This window comes from Cinclus cinclus, chromosome 3 (assembly GCF_963662255.1).
Source record: "Cinclus cinclus chromosome 3, bCinCin1.1, whole genome shotgun sequence".
Classification (NCBI taxonomy): Eukaryota; Metazoa; Chordata; class Aves; order Passeriformes; family Cinclidae; genus Cinclus; species Cinclus cinclus.
In genome coordinates this window covers 83,410,013-83,424,642 of record NC_085048.1, presented here as the reverse complement: position 1 = coordinate 83,424,642, position 14,630 = coordinate 83,410,013, and the positions used below count along the sequence as shown (strand labels likewise).

The 14,630-nt window shown below is 38.7% G+C and overlaps 1 protein-coding gene across 1 annotated transcript in view; it reads right to left on the bottom strand.

Annotated features, from left to right (window-relative positions):
- Positions 1-14,630, bottom strand: part of DAAM2 (dishevelled associated activator of morphogenesis 2) — a 114,071-nt gene that overhangs the window by 62,770 nt on the left and 36,671 nt on the right. Inside the window, 2 exon segments of the mRNA XM_062489228.1 lie at positions 2,084-2,178; positions 8,454-8,528. Of these exon segments, the coding sequence (XP_062345212.1) occupies positions 2,084-2,178; positions 8,454-8,528 (170 nt within the window).

Here is a 14,630-nt window from a genome sequence, read left to right as displayed (position 1 = left end):
GACCAGAGAACTGAAGCAGAGAAGCCTATTGGTAAGCTGTCAGAGCCCCTGTGTACCCTGCTATCACAAAGGGATTCCAGACAGTTCATCCTGTGTGAATTTAGGTGTCTATTTTCTTCAGAGGCCTGATGAACAGAAGTGGCAAAGAAAATAGGATTTGTTATCCAAATTAAACTAGAAAGACTAGTATTTTGAAGGTTTAGGTATCATACTGCTTATGAGATGGATTTGATGGAGCTGAGGGCCTCTCCACTGCAACCCTTCCATCAAGAAGAAATTGGCTTGTTGATCAGGCACTGGCATGCAGCCCATTTGGCAGCTAACAAATTGAGTCGCTGGAAATTAGTTGAGACAGAGGACTTAACTCAAAACTTGGCTTGGGTTAGCTGTTTTTTCAAAAAGCCCCACAACCATCGCCAGTCATTTAGAAGACTTTATAGGGCAGCCCATAGATGCTTGTTCTGGTGCTTGTGCTTGTCAGGGTTATTACAAACAGATGAAGCAACAGGCTGTTGTCAAGGGGATGCAGCAGATGTAATACAGGTTGGAGAAGAAAAATCTTGCAAGGCTTTGAGCAAAACAATTTGCTCAAATGCTCATTGCTTTTTCTTCTTCTCTATTGCCTTGTCCTCAACAAGGAGTTTGGGTTGTCTGTTCAAAATGACAGAGCAGAACAACCAATAGTGGCCACCAAAGTGTTTCATCTGGACAAAGCAAGAGGCCTTGCTGCTGTGGCTACATTCAATGAAAGCTGTCTCCTTCACACAGTAAGCATCAAACAAGCTCAACATTAATGTAATAGTTTTGCTATATCAAGTCTCAACAGCACAGGACTTTGGTGAGAGCTGGAAGCTTGACAGTTGCATTAGCATCCATTTTAACACGGAGTCCAGCTGAATTTTACTCTGCTTTAGGAAAGTGATAGACAGCATTAAACAGTCACTCTTGACTGAGGTCTCAGTATAGGCTACAACTTCCCTGTTTCCATGTTAAAACTACTCACTCTACCCACATGTAAAATTATCAAAGTCTGATAAATGTTTATGCCTGAGGAGCACCAGGATATGATTTTATGCTCTCTTAAAGCCCATAACAACAGGAAATAAACAGAAGGTAAAAACCAGAGAAGCTGCATGCAGTCAATTTTTAAAAGATTATGAAAGAGAGAAGAACAATCAGCACTTAGCTCTGCAAGAAGTTCCAAATATATCTTCACTTCAAGTCAAAGTCAATGAAAATCCTTTGACATGATTTTCTGGATTGTTTTTATTTATTTATTTATTTCATTTGTTTGGTTATGATCCCCTCCCCAAAAAAGAACTGTATTTGGTTAGGCATTACTGAAGCTCTCTGAAACTATGACTTCAGCATGGTGTAGGTACAAAAGTATTTAGCCAATATAAAAAACATTCAGAATTTTTTTGACTGAGTGTTCCCTGAAATCATATCAACTAAAGTTATTGTTTCTCCACACTGCTCTTCTAAGTGTTAAATGGAAAAGTTTCTATGCTAGTTAGTTTGCTATTTTTCAGAGCTTTGTTCCCAGAGAAAGAAAGATGACCTTACCTTCAAAGACAGTACACAATAAAGTCTCTTTACATTTCTCTGTGCCAAAGTTACAACATAGAATGGGAAGAATGCCAAACCAGGTGATGTCAGATGCATTAGCTGCTTTGCACTAAACAGTTCACATTACTAAAGATAAGGGGAAGCTTAAATTCAAAGTTCAGAGTAGAGGCTGAGACTTTGCCCGTGTGAATCAAATTACATGGGATGTGCAGGGGGCTGTGAAGACTAAAATCTGATCTTCATAGTCATTACCTGTGTTTGCAAATATCTGCCACAGATTTTTCACAGTAGACCTTTTTTTTTATTTTCCTGAATTAGCATTAATGGGAAATTAGTTAGCTTCCCAAATAGGCAGGCTCAGACCAGGGATTGTAGGGCTCTCTGAGGATTGTCTGAAATCTCAGAGAGGCTTGTGTGAGGTGAAACAATGAGGTTTCTGTCCTTGCCACTCTTAGCAGTGTCACATCTGACCATTGGGAGGCAGTGAGTTGTGATGAAAGGCAAACAACATTACCTCATGGGCTGAGTCCGCAGAGCTGTCTTCAAGTCTTCAACTATTTTATTTTTCATTTCTGTTTCTTCTTCATCGAAAGCATACAGAGTCTGCATCTGTTCACAAAAGAAGGTGGCAATTAGGAAAGCCTGAGATGCATGGAAGCTAAGAGACAGGCCAGGAATTATGAAAAACAGCTATCCCATCAACACATGCAGAGGTGTCTGCTGACCTCTCACTAGGAAAACAGTGCCTCAGCTATAAAACTGAATCCAGATGAGGCTGCTCATGTGGACTGGCAGCAGAATACCACTTTGCCACACTGGCTAAACCAGGATTCTCATATTACGCCCCAAAAATCACAGTTGCCAGTATGCCCACAGAAAAATGTACCTAATTTGGAACAGCAATCTGCTGTGGTGATCTATGGATGTGTGAGGCAAAGTTTGTAGGGAGAGGCAATATCTTTTATCAGAGTGACATAACTGGAGGGATTTGGGGTGGAGGGAAAAAAGAGACCCCAAACCAGATTTATGTGTCAAGTTTTAAAATCTTCTTCAAGTGACTCAAAAGCCTGCAAATACCCTGAATTATATTTTCTGTACATACAAGCTTGAATTTTCTTCCCCATGCAAAGTATATCACTTGTTTTGAGATACTGGTGTTCCCTACACACTTTGCCCTTGCTAATTAGGAAGATTTACTGCAAAAAGCTGGAGCATCATAAAAAACCCTGTCCCATTTATTTAGTAAGCAAACTGAAACACACGAAGCCCAGATTTCTCCCCGTCCCATAAACAGCTTGCAATTACTAGAGCTTGCAGTCAACTGGAACTGAAGTTGCTGTGGGAGACTGTAAATTAAGGTGAGAGACGATGAGTAGAATACACACAAAAAATTATGGTCCTCGAAGACAGGCAAAGCCCTTAAAAAGTAGTATATCAGAAAATTAGGATTCCAGATCTACACTCAGCATCACTGCAGCCTTGTCATGCGAAGCAAGACTCTTCAGTGCCCTTTGCACATATCATTCAGGCTTACAGATCCCATGTGTGTCTTTTGAAAAAATCAAGACTTAATGCTGGAAATTCTTAGTCCATAGCTATGTCTTCTTAGTCGCTTAAACTGCAAAATGAGAGGATAAATGACTCTCTTTTTGGCAAGACTTCTTGTGGCTATCACTCAGTGGTATCTGGAAAGCAGCTCTGAACCCCTTCTCAAATGAATAACCCAATTAAACAAGTATCATCTATCGGGGATCTGATATTGTACCTTTCCGTGGTGGAATCTGAGTAGCTACAATTATGGCTCATTACAGCAAAATATTTTAGTCTTTATTTTACTGTTTAGCAAGCACCAAAGAAAGCCTTTCTCTCACCAGAACCTCCCTTAACCTTCTCCATCCTCACCACCAGCCCAGCACCTCACCTCCCTTGGAAGGGCTCCCACTGCTTGCTTTTGCAAGTCATGTGATGCCAACTCATGTTGGATCCTGAGGGTGGCCATTTGGCTGCACGCCGTTGCTGTCTTATGCTGAACAGCTGGCATGGGGAGATGTGTTGAACTCTAGGGGTCCTCCCTCTGATCCACACTAAAGTCAAATTCACTCAGTAACAGAGCAAGCTATTTCCTGCCCTAATGGAATGACAGAGCGCTACTGATGGAAAATGAGCTGATGATGTTTTATCTTTTGCCAGCATCCCCCGACAGCCAGAAACATAAATTGAAGTTCTTAAGCCAAGCCATATATGATCCTCCTCTTCGAAAAATAAACAGAAATCCTGAACAGGCATTATGGATGGCAAAGTCCCCGGGTGTGATTTGGGGCTTGATTTGTATTTTCTTGGGTGACAGCCCATCTGGTCATCTTTCCTCTGGCCCATAAATGCTCCTTTGAAAAGTTCCCATTCCTCCAATGGTTTAATTTCTCCTCTGAGCAATTGTGGGGGGAAAGCAAATGGATGGTAGGAAGGTGCTCAACAGTACTTCGTTCAGAGTGAAAAAGGCCCATTTCCAAATGAAAGAAATACAAATAATCCTGCCTTTACAACAGAGGGTGATTATGGAAAACCCCTTTTCTAAAGCTGCAGGCAGCCAAGAGCCCTTCATTTCTCACTCTTGTGAATGGCCAGGAATTCAAATCCTCATGCCCTCGCTGAAGACAGACTGGGTTTGCATTGTGAAATGGCTTTCTGGGCAAGAGTTATAAAAAACATAACTGTCCTTGGGAGACAGAGGGAGGGAACTGTCATTATTTGAGGCTGGATTTCATTCATGTGGCTGACTGATGAATTGCTTTCCTGAAGTAGAAACTGCACTCGAGGACTAACGTCTGCTGGGCTCAGGAGGCAGACAGTTACCATCAGTTAACCAAAATACCAGGGAAGGGGAAGCAAAATAGTGCCAGGTCATTTTCTGGTGCCTACAATTGTGTATATAGGGCTCTTTTTATAAGCACATTTTGTATATTTAAAGTTTTCCAGATGAAGTGTAACACCTTGGAAGGTATAGCATCTATTTACTTGATTTGCCAGTTAGAAGAATTCAAGAGTCTGTGAAAGCAATCATTCATGTGGAATATTAATGTGGAATTTTATATGTAAAACTTCAGATAGTATACGAAATTATTTTAAAATTTTGGATGCACCTAAAATGAAATAGTTTTTGTTTTTGTTTTAAAGCACAGATTTATTCCCACACCTTATCCTAATGGCTAATCATTCCCCAAAAATTCTGGGAAGGAAAATACAAAGACCGTGATGACAGCATGTGGGGAAAAGAAAGAGAGAGAGAAAAAGAAAGAAAAGGCATAAATCAGCATCAACAATACATTGTGTAACAGACCTAATTTTACTTAATAGTCTCACATGTGTGAAATGAAAAAGGTAAGAAACAAAAAGAATGAAGAGCAAAAAAGCAACCTGGATGTTCTGACTTCTCATTATAGTCAGTTGAAATTCAAGGTGCACCACATCTCTAACTACATTAAGGCTGAACTAATGGAATAAATTATTATTAGAATAAGTTTGTTTAAAAATTATAAATAATAAACTATGAATAGATGTAATTTTAAAAATACCTGAACTTTTATGCATCAAGTTGAAGGTAACATAGATGTCATCTAACTCGGAGAAGAGAGTTGTCATCCAACTGCTAAATTCTGCTGAAAGATATATTTTTTTTACCTCCTGGGAAGCTACTCTGCCTTAAACAAATGCTTTCTGAGTCAAGGAAAAAGGGCCTGGTTACAGCTGTATGTATTAATCTTGACCCATCTCACACTCTCAACCAAGCCACCTCTCCATAAAAACTGGATTTTCAACTGCTGCTCACCTGAAAGTCTCTCTGTGAAAATGCATCCTCAGCCAAGATCATAAAAGCAGCACAATGCAGTCAGAACTTTCCCTCCCCAGGAAAGTGCGAGCTGTGTTTATCTGTGTTGCCAAGCAGTGTCATGGGGCAGGTAGGGCAGGGGGAGCACAGGGACAGCTCTTTACACGTGATATTAACAGGGCAGCTGCTCCACTTTTAAGAGAAGAAAATTCTGTGTTTTGATGAATCAGCAGTTGACAGTGACATTGATAATGGAAACAGCCTTCTATTGTTGGCATGCACCCTGTCCCCATCCCCAGTATCATTTATAGCATGTAGAGATCAGAGGATTAGACAAAATTGGAGGCTTCACTTTCTAAATTAAACATGATTAGCAGCTGTCCCTTTGTCTGAATGACTGCTCCAGAAGACCAATGTTCTACATCCTTCCAATCAGGATACCCGGAGTCTGGGACAGTGCCTCCACATGTTGTGAATTGCACGCTAGTAAAGAGATACATTTTAGACCTTTGCTCTTGTGAGAATTTGGTTTAAAATATGTAAAAATCTGAGCAGTCATAGCAACAGAAACAATTGTGGGAAGAGAACCGTGCATAAAATGCATGGTTTTTTGAACTGGATCAGGAATCTGTGACCTAAAGTGTTTCCTAACATAGTGGTCTAAGGTTACAAGTAGGGAACGTCAAACATGTCAGGAATCACCACATTGCTCTCAAAGATAATCTGTGAAGGGCAGATACAGTGGGTAACACTGCAGAAGGGCTTCTGAGAAAGTGATCCTTGAGCACGGGAGCCCTGGCCCACTGAAATCCACAGAAAGATACCTAATGATATCAGCACAAAAAACGGTGTCATTTCCACTCAATCAGTGAATACAAGGAACATATTTTCCAAGCTAATATATATGAAAAAAGAACTGCATACTTAAAGAAAAGGACAGAAGAAAGGATGCGAAAGACAAATATGAAAAGATTCTTATGTGATGAATCAACAGGAGATGCAAAGATAAAATTCCATTAAAGACAGGATTTAAGGCATTTTAAACTAACACTCCTCTGATTATTACTCCCACTTCAACTCCAATACTTCTTGCAATATTTCTAATTAAAATATTGCAATACCTGATAGTGCCCAAGAGACACAAACTGAAATACACTAGATACTGTAAGGAAGCAATATGAAACATGTTTTTCTTTCACAGCTTCAAAGCCAACTCAACTTGGATGTAGTTTTTAAAAAAAAAAATAATTCAAAAACCCACCACTAAATTTAGAACTGAAATTATATGGTACCCAAAAATAACTCTTTGAAAGTTAGAAATCTCAGAGGTCTAAACAATAATGAATAGAACATGTCTTTTAAAGTGTGTTGGAGCTGGTTCTTAGCTGGATTACTCTAGTTTTCCACTGATACAATTTCTGCAAAATCGAGTCAACTTGGTTTCACCTGCTGAAAAATGAAGCAAGGAAATCAGAAGTTTGGCTTTTAACCCCAGTGTATCTTCTCAACACCTCAAGCGTTAGAGTGAATCACGAGTCATGAAGCCAAATAAAAGGTTATCAATCATTCGGGCATTGGCATTCAGGCATGCAAACAACATTACCAGGGCTGGTGTTTATTGGTGCTCTTAAAACACGTTTAAAATTAGAAACATAAGCCAAAATATAGTCTCATTCCATGGAGCTGTTCCAGATTTGCAACAGTGGTGCATACATGTTCACTCCAAGTTTACATCAAGATCATTTAAAGACTAACCCAAAAGTCACTGAAATCAATGGAAAAACTTCAGTAGATTCAAGAGGCCTTGGATCAAATCCTACCAGAAGTATTTGGCTCAGTAACACTGCAAGGCTTCATACTATTTTTTTTTCTCCTTAATGGCCCTTGTAGAGTTTGTTCAGTCAGGAAATCAAAGCAGAGTGTCATGCCAGTCACTAAAGCTCAATGTCTTTTCTAAAAATAAGTCTATATTCCTTCTATTCCCTTACTCTGCCCCATGAAAATATGGCATGAAGGAAGGTGAAAATTTTGTTTATTTATGACTCTCAGTAGAACGCAGCTTTTCTTTTATCCTCTTAAGTGAGTTATTATAGCTTGTAAATCTTAGGTTGTTTTCCTCGGCAAGACATATTTCACCATGAGAAATGCATCATTACTGCCACATTTAGCATCTGTTAAGACATTAGTTTCATGAAATTATTTTATAGCTCCATAACCACAATACAAAAGGTGCAGAGGAGCCTTTAGAAATCTAAAATAAAGTAGGTAAACAAGCAAGGTATACTATCTATGATGCTGGGAACAGGTCTATCATCATTTTAGCACAAAGCTAAACTAAAGCTGAGTAGACACTTCACACGACTAATTGAGGAAAAATCTGACTATAAATTCAGTAAAAGAATCTAATTTCAGAATGTAAAGTCTACCATATCAAAGGAGATCAGTGAATACTAAATACAGATATTCTGATTCTGCTGGTGACCAGCTCTACTGGATGTTTCAGAGGAAGAGACACATACAGCTATTGAACAAGGACAATATAAAATGTTTTCCTCAAACACCTTCTTGGCTTGTATCTTACGTCTAAGTGGTACAGCCTTATGCTCTTTTATTTATGTGCTCTTATATTACTGGATGTTAATTTATATAAACAACTACCTTTTCTTTAATTCTTCTATTAAACTAAGAACCCAAGCATTATTTTGTAGATTGGTTAGAAATAAATTTGAAACCATACAACAAATAAAACTTCACCTAGTTTTTAAATAGTTGCTTTCCTGATTCATCAAATATTCTCTTAAATTTTTATTTCAGACTCTAATTTGGTTGCCTTCAGTGCTCAGTATTGTAGAAATAAAAAATGGAAATGCTTATAGGCCTAATCTGCAGTTCTGCTAGAGAAGGGGTCTTTCTTAATCCCCAAACTCTTGTTTTGTAAACCCTACTTTAAATCAGTTATGTATTTGGGCTAACATTCTTCTCCTTTGAGTACTTCTTCCTAAAGAAACACATCTCTGTGATAGGAAATCTTCCCTGTTTAGCACGAGAGGTAACTTACTGCTGCCATGGAATTGATGCGATCAATGTAGTAGTCTGGCCAGCTGGTAGCAAGTTTATTAGGATCTTCTTGTTCCTGAAAAAGAAATTTAGGCAAGGTTACACAAGATGACTTTATAGGATGAAAGCCACTCAAGAACCACCTGGGATTCCTCATTGCTCTGCTCTTTATTGTGTTATCTCCCCATATTCCTGTACAATGCACATGGACATGTGACATTTATTACAAACATTTCTGAAAGTGTAAAGCTAGCACTGTCACCATGGTATGTCAGATAAAAAGAATCCCTTTCAGCTCAGATTATTGAACATAGAATAATAAAGTTTGATGGAGATACAGTTATCTTTGGCATCTAAGCAGCAAACCTCAGCCCCTTAAACATATTATGTTTCCAAGTAGAAGGATAGCCCATTTAGAGATAGCAGGTTTACATTTTGTCTCTTTATACTGACAGATTTTATAAATTATTTGGTCTCTCTACAGTTATGGTGATGGTGGGATTCACCAGCAAAGGGGTTTAATATCTGCTATGGAGAAAAATAAAATAGGAACCTGAAAAGATAAAGACTGCATCATTTTGATGTGATAAACAAAAACGGGTTCAGCCTGGATATTAGGAAGCATTACTTTACCAAGAGGTGGGACAGATACTGGAAAATGCATCCTAAAGAGGTGGTTGATGCCCCAAAACCGTTGATTATTTTAGAGGCATTTAGACAATGTCCTTAACAACCTGCTTTAATTTGATCAGTCCTGAACTGCTCAGGCATTGTACTAGGTGAATGTTGTCAGTTCCTACAACTGAAATATTCTGTTCTATCCTGTCCTAATCTCATACCCTGTAAGGTCAAGAAAAATCTCAGAACAGCCAAAGGAGCACAAAAGCATCCCCTCAGTTACAGTAGGATCAGTATTAATCCTTATCTCCTTACCTACCATGTAATCCACCTGAAATCATCTTTGGTATACTAATCTCAATCAACCTTCTTAAAGAAGAACTACACTGACTCAGGAACCAATTCATTTTTGTTCCTTGACTGCTCAAAGCAAATTATATTTCTTTCTAATGAATATATTTATTTCTACATAGGTGTAAGAATCACTTGTAACATGAGGATTGCTTTCCTGGATCCTCATCACCTACTACAAACAATGAATAACTAGCATTACCATTTCTGGCATATGGTAAGAGATTGAACCACTTGACTGGTTCTAAGGATGACCAAAGGTGTATGAAGACTGTGTGGATCTTGCCAATGCTGTCTGTGCATGAAAGTTTACTCACACTAAAAAAGCTACCCTGGAAGATATACATAACAAAATTAAAAGTGTAGGTCTGTCAGAGTACCTCAGGTATTCCACCATTATTTGGTTTAGAGATGAGAAATTGCTCTACGTGCCTCCTGTTGAGTCACATTCAGAGAACACCTTGCTACCTGACAATTTCCTGCCAGGGTACACATCAACACACGACAATTCTGCACAACTCAAAATCTTCATATTTTGAATTAAAACAAAGTCATGACTGAGATTTGGATCTTTCACTCTCTTTCTTCCACTTGATTTTCAACATGTAAACTAAAGGAGCATCTCCATTCACGACACTGACAAAACAGTTTTGCCTTCATCTAGAGGACTGCAATGCAGACACGTCAGGTCAGTGTCAGGTCACACAGTACAGGTCAGAGGTGTTTATTAATCCCTTGCAACCAAGTGAACAACTAAAAAGAGCAGAAGAATTAAACAAAGCATCATACAGATGAATATCACTGTACAAAACGTATGAAAGGCTGGCACAGACATAAGAGATACCAACTATATCCAGCAATTTTACTCACACACCATGCACCATAATAGATGCTGCAATTAATAACAAGGTGATGTTTCTCCAATTAATAGAGAAGTTCTGCTGATTTTCCTTACTTCCCTTTCCTGGCCACAATATGCAGGAATCTGACAGACCCATATCTATGTCAAATAGCACATTACAGAAATATGGAACTCCCTACCAACAGGCAAATAGAATGGCCACACCACATTGGTAGAATGCCTTTTGGTGTCCTTTTCTGTGCAGAATAATATCTAGTGGCAGCCACAACCCTGACAACAGTTTCGCACTTGGCAGACCTTAACCTCCCTTGCAAAAAATCAATATATAACTTTGACAATGGGAAAATAAATTAAAACATACAATAGATAAATACAGAATTATTTTTATATGATAATCTTATCATCCTCAAAGAGAACAAAAGAAATAGGGAGCTTATCAAGAAGTATGAAATAAGGTCCTTCTGCAGGGAACCCAGCTAAGCCACCCCTCTGAAGTGCAACGAGTGCTTATGTGACCTTCTGAAATTTTTCTTTGCAGAGAATTACAGAAGTCTTAGTGACAACTGTAATAGTTGCAGAGAATTACTGACAAGAATACTGTCATAACAGTCAATATATATGTACTCTATATTTCTCCTGCCTCCATTCTGAATTCCAAACAAAGAAACACATATAAATTAAGGAATGCCTGAACTCATCCTTTGTATTCCAAAATAAGCTACAATACTTTTTGTCCGCAAGATTCTTTAGGAGGAAAAATAAGTATAAATGCTTGAATGTTACAACTAACATTTCTAGAGCTCTTTGTTAAACACACAGACTGAAAACCATCAGGACAGATACAGAATTCTGAATAATTTCCTACCTAAACCCAAACTACTAGAAATCTCAGAATCAGAACCAATGACAAGAAAATTCTGATACCCGAAAGTGTAGCCATATATGATTAACTTGACAATGAGGCAAGGTCATTGGTATAGCCTGCTTTTGACCATTCTCCATTACATTAGTCTGAACTCTTAGTCTGTAAGTCTTATTTTTTTAATTAAACCTGGGAAAAAAATTAGTTTCAGTTAAACAAAAAGTGTAAGTCTTTTTCCTGAATTAAAGCCCAGAGAGAAGATGTACATTGCTGAGGTTAAAAAAGTTCCATCAGATACTCCACTAAGCAATCCTCACTTTCTGAAACTGTTTTGGTCTAGAAGCATATTAAGCAAGAGAATACATGCAATCTCAGTGGTCTTGCACACTCCCTGCTCACACCAGAATTTTACGGTTGTCAACGTGTATTTTACTTTGCTAGAATAAATGATAATGTAGTTAAAACCTGGCATTCTATTTCAGTATGAAGTCCCAAAAAGCTATTTATACTTGGGATGACCATGTAGATTTTTATCCAGCCCCATGAAGTCATTAGACTTATTTCAATCATATCAGCAATCTCCTGAGTGACATTTTTAACAGAGTCAAGTTAACACCTATAACATCAGAACAACTGGGAAAGAAAACCCCAAACGTTTAACTGCCTGAATTATGTGAGTTCTGTCCATGCTAAAAGATTGCTGTACCAGGCTTTCTCTCAAGAAGGGGAAGATGAGTTGAAAATAAAAAGCAATTAAGTCTGTGTTGTGGGGTGCAACAACAGGGTGCTGGGGTTTTTTTGGTGTTTTATTTTTAATACATTCAGATAAAACTGCAAGGCAACTTGAAGATAATGGCAAAACCTTTGCCTTGCTCCAGGAGCCTGGAGAAGGGCAAAAAACCCAACCAACAGAAAAAAAAATTAAGCTTTAATATATAAAGCTGCATAGGTATCAAAAGCTGGAAACAATAACCCATCTGTATAAGGAAAAACATTAGCTGAAGGAATCTATTAAAGCAAAGCCTTCTTTTAGCTCCTTGAATAGTGTAAATATTACATTAAAAAACAGGCGTCAGCTTGTGGACTTTATAAGGGGCCATATCATTCTTCACTGAAGTAACAACTATGTAACTGCTGTGAAAACAGGATCTTGATACTATACAAGCCTGCAATATAGCCAAGGTATTATATAGGCTTTGACACTAATTTGGACAGGCTCCATGACTTGGTGGAAAGTGGAACTTATGACTTCATCTGAGCTAGGACTTAAAGGAGTTCTGCAAATATTTGGACCATCTGAACCAATCAAAACTGAAAGAAAATAAAGCAAAGTGTGCACAGCTCAGCTGATCCTGAAAGCCTTTCCTGCAAGTCCTGGGAGACCTGATCCACCAGACAAGCTGTTCTCTAGAGACCAGAGACTTTTACAGGATGCCACATCAGTGGGACAAGCATTTGCCATACAAAGACTGCCATAACACACTCAAGCAAGCATTAGGCAACAAAGGCAGACCACTGCCTTTGTTGCAAAACTTTCTACAAATAAGTATCTAACACTAGTGTCACAAAGATCATGCAGAAATGCCAGGTACTCATCTCTGAGTGGATAATGAAAATGAAAGACATTTTTGATACGGTGTTTATTCAAGATGATTTCAGTCTTGAAAGAAACAGCACAGGGAAAGCCTGTAGAGTAGCTGCCCTCATGGAAGGAAGCTCTTTTGGGGCAAGCACTGGGTTTCGGTTTCCAGTGATGACATATTGCTATTTTACTCTGCACTGAGCCAGCTCCAAAAATATTGAGCAGCTCTCCAGTGCATGTCCTGAAATTCTGAACATGTAAAAGTATTAATAACTACATCCACAAAATTAGCAGCTTTAGAAGGCTTCTTTCCTACAGAAGGAGACAGAAAGGTATATATTCTTACATGACAAATAAAACTCATTGTCAGAGTTAGGAACAGACTGGCACACTACTCTGACACTAAACCCACTACTCCTTTATTTCTACCACCATTTATACCAGGTTATTTTTATGCAATGTCAACAACTATTAACTGCCCGGGATCAGCAGGTGCTTGCCACCCCTGGGTGTCCAACCATTACACGGACTTTGCCACTACCTGCACACCCACACAAACCCCCACACCCCTGTGCTAAATTGTTGATGACTCATGAACTCCTTCTAACAGGCAAACTATAACTTCCTCCTTGAACAGATGCATTAAGAAATGCAGCATCTGTTACAGATGTCACAGGACAAGCATGGGTACTCTTGGGATGACATCTAATTGGCAACATGACTTCCTTCTCAAAACTGTCTCTTCAGTAGGGCAGACAGCTGACCTTACTGTTTTGCACTGTTTAGAACAGGATGGGAGCAAGCCACACACCTGATAATAGAAAATGCAGGTTTAAAATCTTTCTTGGACAGGAAGCCATTATACTGTTCACTGAGCTCCTCTCTCTATCAATAAAAACAATGTGCAAACACAGATAAAGAATATAAAATGAGGCTACTGTGATATAAATTCCTGTGTAAGCTTGTTCAGTGCATCGTGTCTAGGCACTGCATGCTCAAGTTTCTACCTGGCTCACAGGTATAAATGAAGTGCATTTCCTTGCAACAGCCACACTGAGTGTGGTTCCTCCTCTCAACAGCCTTCACACATCATTTAAGTACATCACAGAGTTGAAAGATGGGTTATTTTACCTGGTCTGAAAGGTCAGCATCATCACATACAGCTCAGAAAATATAAATCATGGAGTTCAAGTCATTACAAGAAACATATAAAATTTAAGAAAAAACTGAAATGCATTGTTTATCAGAGCCCCTGTAGATAATTTTTTTCAAATTTGCCATTGAAAAGCAATGGGAATTGGAATCCTGATTACAAATAAACAGACATTTTTGGGGGGGTGTTTGGATTGTTTTTAATGACAATTGACTGAAATTTTAACATTATTTACATCGAGATGAAAGCTTTGCTGTATAAAGGTTCTCAGTTTCTTGTTGAAGCCCTCTCACACTCTTCACAGTAACAGCTTAGCTGCTAAAATGCTCATCTGAGATGTACAGGATTCAGGCTCGTGTCCATGTTCTATCTCAAAGTGAAGGGCATGACCCTTGCTCTTCACATGAATATTCTGGCCACTAAAAACAAGGTGGATTAGATGATGGCTATTACTGGTTCTTCATTTCCCACAAGTGCAACTCTTTTCCCTTCAGAGATGTAAAGGCTCAGCTCATCACAACATCTGCTATTTATGCTGAAACAATCTTGCATCACTTCATGCTGCACACTGACAAAGGTCCTTCAAGAAATTAACATACTGAGTTTTTCAGTCTCTGTCAGTGAGATCAGCAGAAAGAGGAAAAATGGGTGCAGACAATCACACAGTGCCCAGTTACACAGGAAATCTGTAGTACAGCCAAGAATCAATCCACATAAGTTGTACTGCACTCTCATTCAAATCACCATTCT